At 32.0% G+C, this 17,115-nt stretch overlaps 2 protein-coding genes across 2 annotated transcripts; both read right to left on the reverse strand.

Moving 5' to 3' along the window:
- Positions 1-4: 4 nt before the first annotated feature.
- LOC124930334 (cytochrome f-like) lies at positions 5-673 on the reverse strand. The gene is made up of 2 exons (XM_047470686.1): positions 645-673; positions 5-551 (listed from the first exon to the last, which is right to left on the reverse strand). The coding sequence occupies exons 1-2, from the start codon at positions 671-673 to the stop codon at positions 5-7; spliced, it is 576 nt and encodes a 191-aa protein (XP_047326642.1).
- Positions 674-948: 275 nt separating this feature from the next.
- Positions 949-4,224, reverse strand: LOC124929249 (protein POLAR LOCALIZATION DURING ASYMMETRIC DIVISION AND REDISTRIBUTION-like). Its single transcript, XM_047469557.1, has 3 exons — positions 3,639-4,224; positions 3,001-3,437; positions 949-1,323 (listed from the first exon to the last, which is right to left on the reverse strand). The coding sequence occupies exons 1-3, from the start codon at positions 4,057-4,059 to the stop codon at positions 1,063-1,065; spliced, it is 1,119 nt and encodes a 372-aa protein (XP_047325513.1). The 5' UTR covers positions 4,060-4,224; the 3' UTR covers positions 949-1,062.
- Between the last annotated feature and the right edge of the window lie 12,891 nt (positions 4,225-17,115).

Raw genomic sequence — 17,115 nt, forward strand, 5'->3', positions numbered from 1 at the left:
TCAATCATCTAATAGTAATGAATATGTTATTAACTATACCCGCTGCTGTAGCATTATAAACTGTATTGTTACTCTTACTTCCGTCGGGATAAATCTGACCCCTTCCCCTGTTTCCACCTACGTATATAGGATATTTTAAGAAGTGAACATCCTTCTTAGTAGCGGGATCGGGTGAAAGAATAGGAAAGGTGATTTCAATATATTTCTGACCAGGAACAGGCCCTATCACAAGAATATTTTTTTTATCGGGACGATAGCTCTGAAAAGACAGATTACCCATTTTTTCTTTTATCTCAGGGGAAATACGATCAGGAGGAGCTAATTCAAAACTCTCAGGTAAAATAAGAACAGCCCCCACATTCAAACCCCCCTTTTTACCATTAGCAAGAACTTGTTTCAATTGCATATCATAAGGAATTCTAACAACGGCTTCAAATACAGTATCAGGAAGTACTGCTTGTGGAACTTCAATATCCACGGGCTTATTAGCTAGTTGGGATTTGAGATTTGAGAATTTTTTAATATATATTTTTAAATATACTAAGGCAGTTCTTATTCAGTATATTTCTAATAGCATATTCATATTGACTTTCTCTATATTCAATATATTTCAAATGACAAATTCAATTTTAACTTGGACGAACTTGCGGAGGAACCTTGGGTTTTCAGGCATTAGATTCTCGAAAAAGTTAAAGGATGTTATAAATAACAGGGTAACTAATAATAGAAACACAATAAAAAATGAGCCTCTTGGTTTAAATTATCCATATTATAGCAAACATGATCAAATAATATAAAAACTCAATTAATTCAATAACAGAAATAAAAAAGAAAGACAATAGCAGAATAAACAACTGTTCTTCATAATTTTCTCTATTCTATTTCCTTTGTGATTAACCACATTTGGAAACTTCAAAAACAAATTCATAAAAAAAGGGGAACACCTAATTATATCAAATATAACTTTTTATCATATACTATCAACACTCAAATGCAATAACTAACTTATATAAAAAAAGCTTCATCGTGGATTAATTACGATTTACGACTTACAAATCCAAATTATTTGTATTTTGCAGTGTCTTTCCACCAACAAAGTTCTTGTTCTTTCTCATAAAGATCCTGTCTTGCATTATTTAATGCAGTTTCCAACTCTTTTATCCTTTCTTCCTGTCTAATTTCCAGTAGTTCGCGCAATTTAATGTCAAGTTCGGTTGGATTCACTCCCCCCGAATATGTATCTGTTGTTTTCGGATTGTCAATCGCTTTTCTGAAGCTTGCCATTGTGCTACTCCCTTCACAACTTGAATCCTCCAAAAGTTTCTGCAAGACCAAAATACCTTCTAGTTTATTGATATACTAAGGATATTTTTGTAACTAGACTTAAATAACCCTAATAAACCACATTTACATAAATCAAGCCCTTAGTTGACCAGAAAGGATCCCCAGTTACCCTCGGGGGAGGGGCAAAACAGTCATATTTAAAAAAAATATATTTTACTGTTTTGTCCCTCCCTGTGTGGAGAACATGGGATTCTGTAATAGAGAGCCTTTCTGTTAGTTGACAATACAAGGTAAAGGTAAGAAACAAAAAATTGTAATTTTTATACTAGTAAGAATCTTTCTATGAATCAAAAGAGTATAAATTCTGATCAAATTTGAGGATTTACAATTAGGATCCTCAAAAGTTTGAAGACCACAATATACTGACATAGGCCTTGTTTGATCTGGTTTATTACGATTAAACCCAAGTAAATCAACATCACCAAACACTTCTTTCGTAAAATTCAATGAAATAATGAACTAAAATACTAAACGGCCATGCTCTTTTCTTTTTCAAAGTATGTTTATTGTACATCAATTAAGGTAAGGGTAGTTTAGAAAAAGAGCCCAAATAAACTGTTTTTCTTAAGTAAGATCAAACAAGATTTTTCACCCATAATCCAGTTTTCTTGGAAACAGGCTATTGGTTTATTTCATATAGTATTTTGAAATATTCAATACTAAGGTCACTTGACCTAAATAACCCCAAAAAACCACATTTACAGCAAACAAGTTTTTATCCAAAAAATATATATTATTTCAAAATAACCCGTACATCAAACAATCCATACTTGACAGAACATGGTAAGGAACAAATATTGCAATTTTTATACTAGTCAGAATCATTCTATCAGGATAATGACTCAAAAACTAGTAATTTCACAATCAAAATGAACCAAGAGAGTATAAATTCAGATCAAATTCGAAAAGTTTATGTAAGAACAGTTAATGAATTTGAACTTTTCTACTAGGGTCAAAATTCAAATAAACAAAGAATTGCAATTTATACAAAAATAATTGCAAAATTTGAAGAATCCTTAAAGAGTTTCTGTAAGACCATACTATAGTGACTTAGGCCTTGTCCGATGTTGTTTATTTGGATTAAACCTAAGTAAATCAACATTTTGACCTACCCAAAGTATTTTGACATCAAACAAGCTTTTTCCAGAAAAAAACAGATTATTTCGAAATAATCCCAGACAAAGCCTTAGTTGACAGAACAAGGTAAGGAACAAAAATTTCAGTTATTATTATACTAGCCAGAATCTTTCTATCAAGATATTATGACTAAAACCCTAGTAATTTCACCATCAAAATGAACCAAGAGAGTACAAATTCAGATCAAATTTAAGGATTCACAACTGTATTCGTGACAAAGTTTATGTATGTAAGACCTAAATTGCAATTTTCAAACCAGACAATACAAGGCAACAAACAAAAAATGCAAGTTGAATAGAAAGGTAGCATTGTTTTGGACAATACTAGTAGACAAAACAAGACACCAAACAAAAATTGCAATTTATATACCAGACAGATTCTTTCTATCATTATAAAATGATTCAAAAACTAGTAATTTCACCCTAAAATGAATCAAGAGAGCAAAAATTCAGAATATATTTAAGGCAAATAGAAAGGTAGCAATGTCTTAGGCAATACTTGTATATATGTTATCAGTACCTCTGTTTTTTGCTGATTTGGGTGGTCTGAAGCATCTTCCATATCCAGGAAGAGTTGGAGACGCTCTAATTCAAATTCCATTTCTGTCTCAAGCTGATCCATTCTTCCTACACTATTCCCTTCTGTCGTTCGTGTGCTTGCCAGAGATTGATCACACAATCCCGTTGTTTCTAAAGCAAGAGGATTTCCAATCAGATTGTCAATTGTTGTATTTTCTTTGGCATCTGTCGTAGACGTGTAATGGCTAATATCATTTGATTCTGTTAGCGAGTACAACATAGAACTGTGCTCGTTCTTGAATTTCTCCTTGGCATTAACCAGTTCAACTTTTTTACGCAATTTAGGCCTCTCACTTAATTCTTTTTTGCTTGAAACAATAAGATGAACTAGGCAAAATCCAATAGCTAAATTGAAATAGGTGATGTTCCTATTCTGTCCTGAATCAGACAATAATTCGATTTAGTAACTGTGTAACAAATCAATGATATACATAGATGAATCAAAAGATATTTAGCTTAGAGAATCTATCCTTTTTGATTCTATGGAAAATTTCATTAGGTTTTTTTTACCTAATGAGTTCATCAAAAGCTAGCATTACAAAATATGAATCTAAGAAATAAAATCTGATGTTTTCAAACCTGATTCTTCCAGATTCTCACAGTCAACCTTTGCATTCTCCGCGGTGTGAATCGGTAAAACTTTATCATCGCATACCTTCACAGAAGAGTTCTGCATATTATCATCATCATCATCATCCTCCCTTTCTCTTTTCACGACCGATCCTAATGATCTTCCTCTCTTACTTTCTCTTTCTCTTTCCATACCTCCATTCTTCGTCTGACTCCGTCCTCTCAGCTTCCTCGCCGAAGACATCAGCCGTGATATTAAAAACTTCGGAGCCAAACACACGTTATTATGAATAACTGCTACCATACGTCTTCTTCTTTTCCATCTCTTGCTGCCGCAGCGATGCTGATGAGCATAATAGGTGCGGGTAGAACCGCCACCGCCGATGTTTACATCGTCTTCGTTAGAAATCAAGATATCGGCGATTTGCATTTCAAGACGGAGAATTGAGACCGATTCTTCAAGTAATCAGATTCAGGAACAAAGAAGACCGAATCAGATTAAACGCCTGGAATGACAGAGTAGACCAGCCTCCATTTCTCAATAAGAAAGTGGAGGGAAAATGAACTTTCTCTCTCTAGATTTTCATCACTCCTTTTTAGAAATAAAGAAAATTATGCATTTTATTCATCAATTATAAATATTATATATATATAAAGAAAAATCAATATATAATCTTATTTTTATTCCTAAAATATAAAAAATATATATTGCATTAATTTGAAAACTGATATTTTATCATGATTATCACCATCATTTCTTAAAATTACTAAATAAAAAGTGAGAAAGAATTGGTTTTCATTTATATAAAAGATAAAGTATATGAAATCTTTTTAAGTAAAAATTGATAAATAAAAATATTTGGTAAGTTTTTAAATTAAGTTACACAAAAATAAAATAGTTTAGTTTTAATAAAATAATTTTTTTTATAACAAATAAGTTCATTATGAATATCCCACCTATTTTATTTTAATTTTTTTTATTTACATTATTGCCTCGTTCTCTCAACTAAGATGGTCCAGTTTCAATAATTATCGCATATTACTCTTATACAAGGATTTTTTTTATTTCTTTGATCAAATTATATAGCCAAGGATTTTAATATTATATATAGTTTAATATATTAAAAAATTGTATTATTATAAAAAATAAATTTAAAACTCTTATAAAATATAAAAATAAATAAATATATTAATGATATTATATATTTATTTGTGTTTATTAATGTTCGAGTAGGATAAGTGACATCGGAACATGAGACACAAATATATTTTTCGTTCCATCATTGGTCAATTACGGGTCAAAATAGGAAAAAACGTCCTTAATGGACAATTCGGTTTGAAAACCGCGGGACGAAATATAATTATTATTCTTATTGTAATTTAGAAAAAAATTATACAAAAATAAAGATCATTTGAATGTGAATCACATTGCATATAATTAATTAATAATACAGGTTAGGCGTGTTAAACAATGTGTTACACTTTAAATACCGCGTCCGTGTTTGGGGTTAGCTAATACTTAATCTTGTTATGTTAGTGTTCAGGCTAAATGTATCAGCGAATAGGTAGACACAACACAAGACGATGCTTAAAACATTTGACAGGTCTAGGCACTACAATGCATCAGTGAAAACTCAAAGAAGACAAGTAGTGTCATTGGTGCGAGCCTACACTTCTGATTTGCATAGCATCATATGCTCCTGATATCAGGGATTACATATATTATATATACAAAATTAAACCAACATGGCTGCAATAAGTGGAGCATTTAACACCTGCCATAAAGACATCATATAAAATGGCTACGGTTCCCAAAAAATCATATTAAATAGCTACTAAATATTGATATAGAGAACAATGAAAATCCCACATCAGCATATCGAAGAGTTTTACTAACTGAAAGATCAAATGTGTGTGGTAGTAATCAAAAGAAGGCATAGAGGGGCACCATGCTTCATCAGCTGTCTCGATTGAATGAATCTCTCCTCCAGTCATGGTAGATCTTCAATTTGCCTTCTTCGCTCGGCCAATCGTCGGAATGTGTACGAGATACCATAAGGGCCCAATATCTCAATAACACCTTTGTCTAAAGTCAGTCTGGTAGGTATAGTCCGTATAGTCGTGGGATAAATGAAATAGATCTCGGTGGAAGTTCGCTTCATCAGCTGTCTTGATTGAATGAATCTCTCCTCCAGCCATGGTAGATCTTCAATTTGCCTTCTTCGCTCGACCAATCGTCGGAATGTGTACGAGATACCATAAGGGCCCAATATCTCAATAGCACCTTTATCTAAAGCTTCGAATGAGACTGAATATCCGAAACGCAGTCCGAAGAAATGATTCATCGAAAAAATGAGTTACCATGGACACATCTGAGATCGCCAAATGTATTCCGACAAAATGTTATTGATTCTAGAAGGACTATAATGAGGAGGACGACAGACCCACTCAGGACTAAAGGGATAAGTCACCCGGTGATATTGGTTCGAATCCAATTCGTAAGCTAACTTCCTTTCCTTACGGACCTTCACTTCACCTGTAACAGCATCTTATTTTCTTCGTGAGAAGAAGGGCATGCGCACGAGAGGATTCTCGCTTTCGCACGAATGGATTGGCAAACCACTCGAACAAAGCCCTTAGTTTCTGGCTTCATTCATTCGACCTGGAATTTAGGATTTGCTTTCGAGGCTTGTTGGGTATTTTGGTGCTTCACATGAGTGAAACTTGGAGATGGAAGTCTTCTTTCGTTTCTCGACGGTGAAGTAAGACCAAGCTCATGGGCTTATTATCCTAGGTCGGAACAAGTTGATAGGATCCCTTTTTTACGTCCCCATGCCCGCCGTGTGGCGACATGGGGGCGAATAAAGGAAAGAGAGGATGAGGTTTCTCTCGCTTTTGGCATAGCTTCGAATAGACTCAGAATCCATAACGATACCTAATCGATAACGAATCTGAATGGCTTTTTTAGGTCCAATTCCATCCATTTTTATTGAGGCAATTCTTACTTGTTTATTGGCAACTAATCTAGCTCCTGAAATATATGACATTCTTGATTCTTCCTTTTACTAGTCTTTTCGGCTGGAATCATAAATGGGCTGTCTCCTCTCTGCTTTTCTATTAGTAGAACTAGTATGAGCGATCTAAACTTCGACCCCTCTTTCTTCCAGTTATGTTCTTGTATCCAAGCCCTTAAAAACTTTGATAAATTAGTAAGAAAGTGCTCCTAATGGGTCAATGTCTCAAAATGAAAGCTGTCCAATACTTATTTTTGTAGTAGAAGTTTATTAATAAATTTTTTTCCCCATTTTATAAGGTCTTTAAATTTGAATGGATAGTCTTTGTCCAAAATGTCTAAAATTAATCAATCTATACACTATTCAATTATAAAATTTCTAAATTACAGTATACCCAAAATAACCCATATAAATAAATAAAAAATAATAAAATTATCACCATAAAATAAAAAGATGTTTAAAACAATGTGGTAGAACTAGTAGTAAAAAACATTTGGAACTAGTACTTTTGAAAATGATGAAAAAAAAATTATTTTGTTTAATTTAATAGATGTAATTGAATTAAATTAAAATATAATAAATTTTTAGACGAAGTTATATAATTTTTTTTTATTAATTTTGTTAATAAACATGATTAATTTTTATTTATTTTTAACCAAATAAGCTGATTTGTATGGTTATTGACCACATATCAAATTTTATTTAATTTAAAGTAAGTTACTCCCAGGGTAAAAGGATAAAAATATACCATCTTTGTGTTAAGAAGATGATGAATGAAGCGTTAAAATTAAATTTTAGATAAATAATAAATGACATTAAGAGGGTTGATTTTTACCTTTAAAATATATTTCTCCTTTTGTTTTGACTTACGGATATTATAATAGAAAGAATGAATAAGTTAAAATGTGGTTCATATAAAATATTTAATTAAATCACTGAAAAAATTATTTACAATGAAAATTGTTTGCGCGACTTGCATTCTTCTCCCACTATTGGCAGGCTTCAACTAAATCTTTTATTGAATATTATTGACATTAAATACATATTTTAGGATTTTAAAACTGTATGTACAAAATTTAGGTAAGAGAATAATACATAATTTAATGATACTTTAAAATGTAAGTTTTGAGAATGTAAGTGTATACCTGCACTGTTGATTCTGTGAGGTAAAGAGAAATATGTTGACAACATAAAATATAAAATCTATCTTATAATTATTGTCAGTTACTCTATTGTTTAGAATCATCTTTGGCATTACAATTGTTCTAGGACCATAACTATTTTGTTCCATTCCCCATCGTCTCCTCCAGTCTCTCAACTGTTCATCATATTCGGGGGACTTTGTATAGTTTCCAATAGACTCAACAGTTTCAATTTTCTCTCTAGGGACGCCCAATACGCACTAAACATCATCTTCCTCATTTTTTACTTCCTCGCCATTCCGCAGGCTGATCGTACAATTATCGCAGTCGAATGACCTGACGAGGTGCCGAGAGAGTTCGCTTGAACATTTTAAAAAGTCAAGTGTAAGAAACCCTTCGAAGCTATAGCCTTCACGACCTCTTTTTGTACTTTTTTCAATTGTTTTATTAGATTGAAAAGTCAATTTGACGAGGTCATAGTCAAGAAAATGTGGTGTTCAAATTTTCTTGGGGAGGGAGGAGGTGAGTGATATGGAGATGTTAGGATCTAGGTCGCGGCTGGAGGACCGGGGTTGGGCCGGTTAGCGCGTCTCACTCAAAGTGTGGTGATTAATCCGGTTAGAGATTAACACCGGGGTTTCAATACTACACAAACTGTCACAAACCCTTGAACCAGGTTCAAGCGCGGAAGTGGTTTGTTTCAAGTTGAAGCAGCACACTCACAAGATAGGCAGAACCGGTTTTGAATAGGACATGTTTGGAAATTGATGGGTCGGTTTTTGTAACTTGGTGATTCGGTTTAGATAGTGTAGAGTCGGTCAAAATGGTGTAGGTCGGTTAGTACAGCTCGGTTATAAAGTAAGTCAGGCGGAAAGTAAATAACAAGACAAGTTTTTATGGATGTTCGGAGATAAAACTCCTACGTCACCCCTTCCTCTCGAAACCGCGAGAAGGATATTCACTAAGGAATACAAATACAATCCGATCGAGACTTATTTCCTGCTCGATAACACCCGTACAATTTACACCGAAATTGTAAATACACACTTCAACTTTATCACTTAGGCTTTTTCTAGAGAGAGAACACAATCTTATCACTTGTAAATTAATTGTTCACTGTGTCCCACATTTACTCCTCTTCAGATGCTCCTTTTATAGGTGAAATATGCCAACGGTCATATTTCATTTCCTTGAATTTGATTGGTTGAGCAGAGGTTCAGTGTTTCAGACCTGGCGGTCAACTTTTCAGACCTGGCGGTCTGTTCTTCCAGTATGTAGGTCAAACCGGCTAGGTTTGTCTTTTACTCAATGTGGTAACTGTCGGTTAGACAGTTGTCTGTACTTGAAAGATTGCCTTTCTGATTTATCCTGAAGTGGAAAGATCCTGTAGGACGGTTTTCTGCAACCAGCAGACTGTCCTCAAACTTGTATGAATATGGAAATGTTCAGTCTGTTCCTTTGGTATCATTCTCAACAGATACCCGAAGTATCTTCTTAAGCTGGTCGGTTATTTGTCTTTAAGCGGATGACTTCCGGTTATTTGCTTTGGCTTCTGGTCGGTTAATGACCGACTATCTGGTGTTTCCAGCCTTCGGTTTTGACCGATCTTGTCTTTCTTTGTGCGGTCATGTTTCTGATCGGTTTGATAACTTGACCGATTGAGTTTTCTTAACTGGCTCAGTGATCTGACCGACCGGTTTTCTCAATCCGGTTGGGTACTTTGACTGGTCCGGTTCTTTGTTCCTGCATGGGAGGTTTATTTATGTTAAGTTCTGTTGACCGGTCTAATTTTATCTAACAGGAGATGAGGAAACATATTGTGAGATGGAAGATGGAGATGAGGGAGCGAAGGGTGTAGTGGGAGCAGTAGCAGTAATGGCCATCAATGACAAATCTGCCGTCGAGGGCCGATGACGGTTCCTTTTATATACTCTACAAAAAATAAACAGGATATTAACAAATAAAGACGAAGAAGAAAAATGATATTAACAATGAAAGCTATCATTGAATTTCAACGAAATAATCCCGAATATGACCATGTTTTGGATGAAATAGTCCTGAATATGGTCATCTTCGGGAAGAAATGGTCCCGAACATGGTCATGTTTGAGAAAAAATGGTCCTAAACATTGTCAGTCTGGGAAGATTTTAAGTAGCATGTGAAACAGTCAACTTATGAATAATAATCATCTGAATAATCAACCTATGAATAACATGGTTACAACCTTATCCAAAGAAACAATCAACCTATGAATAACTGGCATAAACTTTTCTTGTTATTTATAGAATAGTTTCTAGAAACTTATAAAACTGTTATTGATAGTGTCAGGATCGGTGTTGATTATAGAGACGGGGTCTGACTACATTTAACATCTTAAGACTTTCAATTCGATTTTAACTATGTTAGAAGTTAAAACCTGTTTCTATTTTTCACAAATCTTCACAAACTCTTGAACAAGTTCAAGTGCAAAAAAGTTTGTTGGATTTGAAGCGTCAGATAGATGAATGCAAGCAACAGAAAGTAAAGAACACAAAGAGTTTTATGGATGTTCGGAGATAAAACTTCTACGTCACGCCCTCTTCTTTAACATGAAGGATACTCACTAGAAGACTTTGATTTAGTACAACAACTGTACAAACCCAGTTAGAAACCCACATGACTAAACAAGTGCCTACTTTTGAACTTCTAGTTAACCCTCTTTTGAACAAAACAACATCTATTCAACTTACAATACTGAAATTTCACACAGAAAGAACAATAGATGAATTATAGAATATTCACATCGTGAATACTTTTCTCTTGAGCTTTAGAGTGAGAGATATGCATATGACAAGAATAACTCAAAGTGATCAAGAGAGCAAGTTGGTTGATAGAGAGATCGAGCAAGTTTCATGCAAAAAGTTGTTCGTCCGTTGTCCTTGGGTATCTATTTATACTTGAAGAGAACCAACGATTGAATCTTCTTTGTGGATGTTGTTTTTGGCACAATTAGAATCCCACATCGGAAGATGATGGGAGTGAAAGAAGTTTCTCATTATATAAAAGAAACTATATTCACAATTAGAATAAATCACACATCGAAAGATGATGGGAGTTGGGGAAGCTTCTTAGTGTATAAAAGAAACTCTCCCCTCTTTGGTTTATTGCACCCAATACTTGTATCTCTTCTTCCTTATTTATTGATAGCATTAGTGCTCGTAGACGTAGGCAACATTTTGGCTGAACTCCGTTATCAAATTCTGTTAGTGTTCTTTCGTTTGTTTTCTTCTTTTGTGTTTCTGTCAGAGTTTTTCCCAACAAGTGGTATCAGAGCTGAAGGTTTGTCCTTGGCATGGTGGAGTCTTCAAAAGGGGCGTCAACTCCTTTGTCATCTTGGACGAGGACACCGATGTCGAATTTGAAGTTTGTAGTGGAAATCTTTGATGGAACTGGGCATTTCAGCATGTGGCAAGGTGAGGTTCCAGATTGTCTTTTTCAACAAAGTCTAGATGTTTCTATTGAGGTTGAAAAGCCAGATGGTATAAAAGAAAAAGAATAGAGTATCATGAATTGGTTGGCGTGCAGAATAATTCGATCATGCATGTCTAGAGAGTAGAAGTATGCTGTGAAGAATGAAACTTCTGCACATAAACTATGGTAAGCATTGGAGGACAAATTTCTGAAGAAGAGTGGTCAAAATAAGCTTCTTATGAAGAAGCGGTAGTTCCGGTTTGATTACCAATCAGGTACTACTATGAATGAACATATTATTAAGTTTAATGAATTAGTAGCAGATCTGTTAAACATTGATGTTAAGTTTGAGGATGAAGATATTGCTTTGATGTTGCTATCGTCCATTCCTGATGAATTTGAACACTTAGAAACAACGCAACTTCATGGAAAGGGAAATGTTTCTTTTGATGCTGTAAGTTCTGCTTTATATAGTCATAAATTGAGAAAGCAGGACAAAAGGAGAAACAAAATAGGTACATCAGAGGAACCATTGATGGTCAGGGGACGTCAGCAAAGTAAATCAAAAGGAAAAAGAAGAAAATCTGAAAGTAGTGTTGTCAAAGATGAATGTGCTTTTTGTCGTGAGAAAGGACATTAGAAGATTAACTGCCCAAAGTTGAAGAAGAAAGAGAAAGATTCTGAAGATGCAAATGTTGCAGAAAATAAAGGTGATGCAGATTTAGAATACTTTTTAATGATGTCACAACAACATCACATCCTGATGCGTGGATATTGGACTCAGCCTGCACTTGTCATATGACACTAGTTCGAAAGTGGTTCTTTGACTTTAAGGAGATAGATGGTGGAGTTGTTTACATGAGTGATGCTAGTACATGTAAAATAAAAGGGATAGGTTCAATCAAGTTGAGAAATGATGATGGATCCACCAGAATTATCAAAGATGTTCGGTACATACCGAATATGAAAAAGAATCTCATTTCTTTGGGGCATTTGAGTCAAAAGGCCTACATGTGAAATTGGAAAATAGAATTCTTAAGGTAATCTCTGGAGCGCTAGTGATGTTCAAAACTATCAGGAAAAGTAATAATTTGTATTACTATCAAGGTAGTACAGTTAATGGGACAGTAAGTGTATCAACTTCTGGGAGCAGTAATGAATTAGAGGCAATAAAGCTATGGCATATGCGATTGGGGTATGCTGGTGAGAAATCTATGCAAACTCTTGTCAAACAAGAATTGCTGAAAGGTACAAAAATTTGTAAATTAGATTTTTGTGAACATTGTATTTTGGGAAAACAAAGGCGAGTAAATTTTGGCACTACTATCCATAACACTAAGGGTATTTTGGACTATGTGCACTCAGATGTCTAGGGACCTGCCAAGATTTCTTCTTTTGGAGGTAGACATTATTTTGTTACTTTTATTGATGATTTTTCCAGAAGAGTTTGGGTGTTTACTTTGAAGAACAAAGATGAAGTGTTTGAGATTTTTCTTAAATGAAAAATTCAAGTTGAAGACGAGACAGGAAAAAAGATCAAAGTTCTCCGGACTAATAAAGGTGGAGAATACAAGAATGATCCATTCAAGAAGTTATGTCAAGAGTGTGTCATAGTTCGACACTTCACAGTCAGGAAAACACCACAACATAATGGAGTATCGGAACATATGAACATGACATTGGTGGAGAAAGTTCGATGTATGTTGTCTAATGCTAGGTTAGACAGAAAATTTTGGGCAGAAGCTGTGTCATACGTTCAACATTTGGTGAATCGCTTACCATCATCTGCACTTGGTGGCAAGACTCCATTAGAGGTATGGTCTGGAAAACCTGCAACTGATTATGATTTTTTACATATTTTTGGTTTTACTGTATATTATCATTTAATTGAATAAAAGTTGGATCCACGAGGAAAGAAGACTCTTTTTATGGGATTTACTACGGGAGTTAAAGAATATCGCCCCTAGTGTTTGGATGCAAAGAAAACCATTATCAGTAGAGATGTTACTTTTGATGATTATTCAATATTGAATAAGGTAACACCAGACAAAATTGATTGTATTCCGCAACAAATAGAGTTTGAGCAGATAAAGTTAAGCCCAACTATAAGTGACTCTCTGACGAGAGACGAAGATTCAAATGAGGAAGAGGTTCCGACCCAAGAATAACTGCTACCATACGTCTTCTTCTTTTCCATCTCTTGCTGCCGCAGCGATGCTGATGAGCATAATAGGTGCGGGTAGAACCGCCACCGCCGGTGTTTGCATCATTTTCTTCGTTAGAAATCAAGATATCGGCGATTTGCATTTCAAGGCGGAGAATTGAGACCGATTCTTCAAGAAATCAGGAACAAAGAAGACCGAATCAGATTAAACGCCTGGAATGACAGAGCAGACCAGCCTCCATTTCTCAATAAGAAAGTGGAGGGAAAATGAACTTTCTCTCTCTAGATTTTCATCACTCCATTTTAGAAATAAAGAAAATTATGCATTTTATTCATCAATTATAAATATTATATATATATAAAGAAAAATCAATATATAATCTTATTTTTATTCCTAAAATATAAAAAATATATATTGCATTAATTTGAAAACTGATATTTTATCATGATTATCACAATCATTTCTTAAAATTATTAAAGAAAAAGTGGGAAAGAATTGGTTTTCATTTATATAAAAGATAAAGGATATGAAATCTTTTTAAATAAAAAATTGATAAATATAAATATTTGGTAAGTTTTTAAATTAAGTTACACAAAAATAAAATAGTTTAGTTTTAATAAAATATTTTTTTTATAACAAATAAGTTCATTATGTATATCCCACCTCATTTTATTTTGATTTTTTTTATTTACATTCTTGCCTCCTCGTTCAGTTTCAATGATGGTCCAGTTTCAATAATTATCGCATATTACTATTATACAACAATTTTTTTATTTCTTTGATCAAATTATATAACCGAGGATTTTAATATTATATATAGTTTAATATATTAAAAAAATTATATTATTATAAAAAAATAAATTTAAAATTCTTATAAAATATAAAAATAAATAAATATATTAGTGATATTATATATTTATTTATGTTTATTAATGTTCGAGTAAGATAAGTGACATCGGAACATGAGACACAAATATTTTTTTTCGTTCCATCATTGGTCAATTACGGGTCAAAATAGGAAAAAACGTCCTGGCAATTCGGTTTGAAAACCGCGGACGGAATATAATTATTATTCTTATTGTAATTTTGGAAAAAAATTATACAAAAATAAAGATCATTTGAAGTAGAAGTTTATTAATAATTTTTTCCCCATTTTATAAGATCTTTAAATTTGAATGGGTAGTCTTTGTCCAAAATATCTAAAATTAATCAATCTATACACTATTCAATTATAAAATTTCTAAATTACAGACAAACATCTACAAAGAATACCAATATATACCCAAAATAAGGCATATAAATAAATAAAAAATAATAAAATTATCACCATAAAATAAAAGATGTTTAAATAATGTGGTAGAACTAGTAGTAAAAAATATTTGGAAAAAAGTATTTTATTATGGTAATTGTAATCACAATTACTTTTGAAAATGATGAAAAAAAACAATAATTTTATTTTGTTTAATATAAAAGATGTAATTGAATTAAATTAAAATATAATAAATTTTTAGACGAAGTTATATAATTTTTTTGTATTAATTTTGTTAATAAACATGATTAATTTTTATTTTTTTAACCAAATAAGCTGACTTGTATGATTATTAACCACATATCAAATTTTATTTAATTTAAAGTAAGTTACTCACATGGTATAAGGATAAAAATATACCATCTTTGTGTTAAGAAGACGAATGAATGAAGCGTTAAAATTAAATTTTAGATAAATAATAAATGACATTAAGAGAGAAATTTGAGTAAATGACCTTAAAGATAAGGTTATTTGAGGTGGTTGCAAAATAAAATTTTAATTGTGTTCGTGGTCTTTTATTTTATTTTTTATGAAATTGCCCTTTTCGCGAAACGTGAAAGTCGCGAAGGATTATTTTTTATATAAATACTTACATTTTTTCATTTCGTCACTTTCTTTCTCTTTCTTCTCTCTCTTTCCTCTCTTCTCTCTCTTCTCGCGACGGCACGTCGGCGGCGGAACCACGGCGAAACCTTAAACCTAAACGAACACATTATACAGATCGACGACGAAAACACGTTCTAATATCAGGTGATTGGATCGATTTATGTTTTATTTTCATTATATTCATCTTCAAACCTAAACCATGAGATTTTCTTATTATTCATCTTATTGTTCATCGTGATTGTTCATTTTGTTGATGATGAAGTTGATATTGCTCTAATTCGGTTTCATTTCAAGGAAGATTCATTTGATTCTCGCGATTTCACGTTTTGCGAAGGGCTTTCCGTTTTGCGAAGGCCCATCGCGTTACGCGAAGTGGCACGGTCGACACGCGAAACGGCACGGTCGGCACGCAAAACGGCACAGTCGACACGTGAATGCACACCGCGTTACACGAAACAGCATATCGCGTAACGCAGCACATCGCGTAACGCGAAGCGGCACATCGCGTTACGCGAAGCGACATAGAGTTGTACTTAGATTCTCTTCAATCATTTGCTTTCACTGCAGATGTATTTATATAAGGCTGCTTTTGTTGCTTCTATTATTGTGTAATGGAAAATTGGAATGAGTAATTGTTGTCATCACCATTTTTTATAGAGTAATGATAGGGGGAGCGAAAGATTTACAACGAATGTGCAGCGAACCTATGTGTAAGGCTGACTAGGCATGATGACTCAACATTTCAAATTTTATTTCATTAATAATTTCTCTCTCTTCTCTTTATTAATCATTTATTTTTTATCTCTTTTTCAATCTTTATTAATAATTTATTTTTATAGTTAATTTGTAAATATATATTTATATATTTTATTATTTAACTTATTTATTTATAAGAAATTTAGAATAATAATAATAGGGACAATAACAAATTAAATAAAAAATTATATATTATATTTGATTAAATTAATTATTTCTCTCCTCTCCCTATATATAATTTATATATTTATTTATTTTTAAAACGAGTTATAATATGGAAAATAAATAAATTAAATATATAAATATATAATTTTTAAAATTATATATATATATTTTACTTAAACTCTTTAGTAGTTGTTTTTCCTTTTTTCTCTCTTTAATTTTTTTTTATTTTTTTTCTTGTAAATTCTATTATAAACTTAATTAATTAACTCAAAATGTTATATATTCTCTCTTCTTATATTATGGGTTAACTCTTATAAAAAAAAATTTATTTACAATTGAATATTAATATATCATAGTTTGAGTTATATTTATTTTGAATATTAGTATATTTGATTTTAGTTAATTCATCTTGATAAATTTTTATTTTTCATTATAATTCATTTTAAAAACTAATAAATAAATTATTAATATATATATATATATATATATATATATATATATATATATATATTAATAGAGGAGAGAAATAATTAATTAAAAAATTAAGAATTTTTATATTTAATTTTTTATTATTTTAAATATATATTTATCAAATATATTATATATTTGAAAATATATCATAGTTTGAGATATTTATTTTAAATATTAGTATATTTGATTTTAGTTAGTTCTTCTTAACAAATTTTTATTTTTCATAATAACTAATTTAAAAACTAATAAATAAATTATTAACATATATATATATGTATATATATGAACAGAGGAGAGAAATAATTAATTAAAAAATTAAGAATTTTTTTATTTAATTTTTTATTCTTTTAAATATATATTTATCAAATATAATATATATTTGAAAATATATATTTTTTTATTTTTTAT

This window comes from Impatiens glandulifera, chromosome 3, assembly GCF_907164915.1.
Source record: "Impatiens glandulifera chromosome 3, dImpGla2.1, whole genome shotgun sequence".
NCBI classification, from domain to species: Eukaryota; Viridiplantae; Streptophyta; class Magnoliopsida; order Ericales; family Balsaminaceae; genus Impatiens; species Impatiens glandulifera.